This window comes from Trachymyrmex septentrionalis, unplaced genomic scaffold (genome assembly GCF_001594115.1).
Source record: "Trachymyrmex septentrionalis isolate Tsep2-gDNA-1 unplaced genomic scaffold, Tsep1.0 scaffold72, whole genome shotgun sequence".
Taxonomy (NCBI): Eukaryota; Metazoa; Arthropoda; class Insecta; order Hymenoptera; family Formicidae; genus Trachymyrmex; species Trachymyrmex septentrionalis.
The window spans coordinates 1834310-1838624 of NW_017305905.1; the positions used below are offsets into that span (position 1 = coordinate 1834310).

The 4315-nt window shown below is 30.1% G+C and overlaps 1 protein-coding gene across 2 annotated transcripts in view; it reads right to left on the reverse strand.

Annotated features, from left to right (window-relative positions):
- Nucleotides 1-576: 576 nt before the first annotated feature.
- Nucleotides 577-4315, reverse strand: part of LOC108753828 — a 28692-nt gene continuing 24953 nt past the window's right edge. Inside the window, exons 11-12 of one of the 2 annotated variants that reach the window (XM_018495749.1) lie at nucleotides 2414-2452; nucleotides 1132-1209 (exon numbers count right to left, since the gene is read on the reverse strand). In XM_018495749.1, coding sequence (XP_018351251.1) covers nucleotides 2431-2452 — 22 coding nt within the window. In that variant the 3' untranslated portion in view covers nucleotides 1132-1209; nucleotides 2414-2430. Of the gene's footprint in view, nucleotides 1210-2413; nucleotides 2453-4315 lie in introns of both variants that reach the window. The other variant, XM_018495748.1, reaches the window with a different exon arrangement.

A 4315-nucleotide genomic window follows, 5' to 3' on the forward strand; every position in this document is an offset into this window, starting at 1 on the left:
TATATATATATATATATCCATCTTAAGGGGATTCTAAAGACGTTACTAATTACGACGTCGTGACATTTGTTTCATATAAAAGCTATGCAATCTTACTAAAAAATAGTCCACAGACTAATAGTTTGCACGAACGTTCTTAGAATTGGACTTAGGTCCGGTTACACCAACGTTACTTTAATTTTAAGCGAGGCTTAAAACTCTTTTTGTCCTCGTCTCTTTTCAATTTTAAAACGAAATAGAGTTTTAAGTTTCGCTTAAAATCAAAATAACGTTGGTGCAACCAGGCCTTAAACGTGTTGTTACGCGAAAATTTATATGTGTGTGTGCGTAAGATATTGATGTACTACATACTATTTTGTATGTAGTGTGATGTGTCAGTGACACGTAAAACGTCTGTGTGTAATGGGCCTTTTACAATAAGCCGTTAGTCATAAGTCGGAAGTCAGAAGCTAAAAATTGATGACTGTGATTGGTCAATTTTCAGCTTCTAACTTCTGATTTATGACTAATGGCTTATTGTATAATGCCTATAAGTCCTACTTACACTATGACTAATTGTCTTTAGGATCTCCTTAAGTACAACAAATGTATACTAATACAGTTATAAATAACAGATCTAATATTACATTGCTGTAAGCAATATGATTATCAGCTGATGAAAATTGTTACAAAGAAAAAGTGATATCCAATTATCAATGCAAGTGCCACTCTTTTTAGATGTAGATCGTATTCGTTCATACGCAGATAATCATCTTAAGAACTGTAGACAAGTTATTTAGGTGTTAAAAAATACATCTTCCTGTTAAGGCGATAATGGCAGTTGATGGAGAACAACTGTTTAATAGAAATAGTATCCTGAGGATCCAGATTTTTTGTGTGAAATTGGGAAACTCCCTATTCTGAAGTATATACGACATATTGCAGCATTCCGTGATTGTGAAAGGAGAAAATTGGAATGAGAGCAAATATATTATTCGATAATAATTTTTATCTTTTTCCTGTAAATATATATTGAATGTATTTATTAAAATAAGTTAATTATCGCTGTCAGCGTAATCAGTATCAGTATCTCCACTATCATGTCTCGACTGTTGCATATGAATATCCAACGAATTCATCAATGAATTTGAATCTTTGACCATATCCACCGAGTTGTTGATTAAAATATCCACATTTGGCGATAATTTCCAGGAGACAATAGTGTGTAACCTATGAGCAAGCATAATCTCAAATTATATAAAGAATACATCTTTTTATTCCTAAAATTTATTTCTTCAGGCAATATAATTATAAAAAATTGTCATATTTTTCATGAAATTATTAGAAATGATTATAAAAACCACGTGCCAAAAACTATATAAAAACATAAATATTAATCAATATTTAATAGTATAAAATAATGTATATAATAAAAACAATAATTAACACTGTCCAACAATCGTTTTACCAAACGAATAGTCATTTCTAGTGTATTTTTATGTGCTGAATATGAATCCGTTGGCAACAATTGACTATTACATAATAATTTTGAGAAAAATAGTGTCAAAAAAGCTAAAAAACATGACCTCATTTGATGACATTTTTCTCAAAATTGTGACGTGATAGCCAATTTTTGTAAATAGATTCACATTTATTACGCAAAAATACGTAAAATAATTATTTATATTCGTGTATTAAATAACAATTAAATTTTATTAAATAGTGTATATAAGAAAAACATTATTTTCAAATTGCTATATCTCAGAAACAAAAAAAATCATATAAAAATGAATTAAAATTCATTTTAAAAGTATAAAAATTGATATTTTCATATGGCATTAATGAAATCAATGCAAAAAAAATTAGTTGTCAATGCTACAACGTCTTGAAAACTTTCAAAAAAATTGTTTTTGGCCTTGTTGATGGCAGTTATCTCAAAATTATGACATGATGGGCAACTTTTGCTAACGCGGATTCAGTAGACAAACATATGTTAGCAACAACTATTCACAAAGAAGGTCTTTTGTCGGACAGTGTAATATATAAAAAAACTTTACCCAATCAAAATGTAAATTTATAATGTTGGATACTATTTCATTTATCCGTTTTTGTTGTACGACAATTAAGGTTGCAGGAAAAAAGGTTTTCGGATCTCTCTATGCTATAGCCAATCAACAAATTTGAAAAATTTGTCGTACGACATGAACGCACAAATTTAATTACTCTATGTATAAAAAATATTAAATAATTAATAATTAATAGTTACAACAAAAAATGTTCTCTAACTGTATTATACTATTCTAGCGAAAAAAAAATTTGCAAAGTATGTTTTGCTAGCTAAAATAAAATAAATATGAAACAAACTTAAATATTAGTATGTTAATTTATATAAATACGTGCATTTTTTCACAATACTATTTTATACTTTACTTACTGAGCTGTAGATGATGGTTACATTTCATCATCACACAGCCTGCAAGAAACGTATCATTATCATTATGATTATAGTAAAAAGGAAGAATATGGTTGTTTTCCAGCTAGAATACAGAGATACTACACTGTTTTACTGTGTAAGATACTTGTAAGAAAGCAATTTAATTTCATACTGTACACTAGAGTGCATTGTAGACTTCCATTCTTATTTTTACGAGTATATTTTGCGCATGAATAATAGATTTATGATTTTCATTTAGATTTAAGTTATACCTAGTAAACGAAAACGAATTTAAATTTTATCTATTCGAATGCGTATTTTAAATAACAAAAACTTTTTTGGATTCAATTAGATTGAAATGGATGCAATTCGTTCAAAAAATTTCCTATTCAAAATTTTGGATTTAGCAATATTTATAATGCACAGAAAAAGCTGATAAGTATTATTTTTAGACTGAAGGCATAGAAATGTGCTTCATGCAATTCCAATAAATGAATAAAAATGCATTCCGGATTGAAAAAGATTTATTTAAACAATTTATTTCAATACTGTAAGCGTACACTCTGATCTATCAGATCGTGTGCAGGTCCGCGCGTCTCTTGATAGAGACGGACGACGTGAAAAGCGAGGGAGACTTCCCGAAAAGGGAGGCCAGGATCCTATTTGCTTAGGATATTTGCGTCAGGATTAAGGAATTACGGGAAACAGTTTATGAATGCATATTTCTGAAAATCTGAATCCATTTCAATTCATTTCAATCCATTCTCGATTATAGGTAAGCTTTTAGAATCGATAATTTTATTACCAAATAAACATGACTATCAAATAACTTTTTGAAAAGTTGGTATTTAATATTGACATGTTTTACACGCTTGTATTATACTTAGCTTTTTACAATATTGAGTAGTGTAACGTTATGTCATAGTTGAAACACTTTATGTAAGACACAGTGTTACACTATGCTATCTGTGTACACTATTGGAAAACACCCTATATTGTTAATCAAAGTGCGAAGCTTAAAATATCTATTTACAACGCATGCAATACGCGCGACTCAATATCGGAACCATATATATACCGGGATGTAAATAATACCTAGTCATATAATGCTATTCGTAATCAAAAATTGATTCGAAAAGTCCTGAGGCATTTTTTTCTATAATGCTCAATTTTTTTATTCAATTGTTTATTAGAAACGTTATATGATTAGTGAGCGGTATTTAAGAAACACCCTATCTGTGTTGTAACATTCCTAGATGTAACTACCTAGGTACTTTACTAAGTGCATTACTTAGGTCCTTAGAAGCTACCTGTACTTGTATTTATATTTAAGTTCAAAAGGTATCGGTTACAACACCCTATATATGTATATATATTGGGTTGTTCGGAAAGTAATTTCGTTTTTTCGCAACAGAGGACTTATTGTATTTTTTCACAGCCAACTTCACACTTAAGCCGCATAATCATTATATATTTTGACAGCTAATATAGCAAGGCTTGCTTGTGAAAAAAGTTCGATTGATTCTACGCAGTAGTTTTTGGTTGGTGCCCTATCAAATATGAAAGTGAAAAGTAGCATTTTCGGTATATTTTACTTTTTTACTATCGAAAAGGTAAAAATGCTGTTCAAGCAAGAAAAAAATTATCCGATGTGTATGGAGATGTATTGACAGAACGCCAGTGCCAAAACTGGTTTGCAAAATTTCGATCCGGCAATTTTGATGTTGAAGATGCACCACGTTCTGGAAGGCCAGTTGAAGCTGATGAAGACACAATAAAGGCATTAATTGATGCAAACCGGCGAATAACAATTCGTGAGATCGCTGAGAGATTAAATTTATTGAATTCGACCGTTCATGATCATTTGAAACGCGTCTGAGTGAAAATCGTCTTTCATTTTCA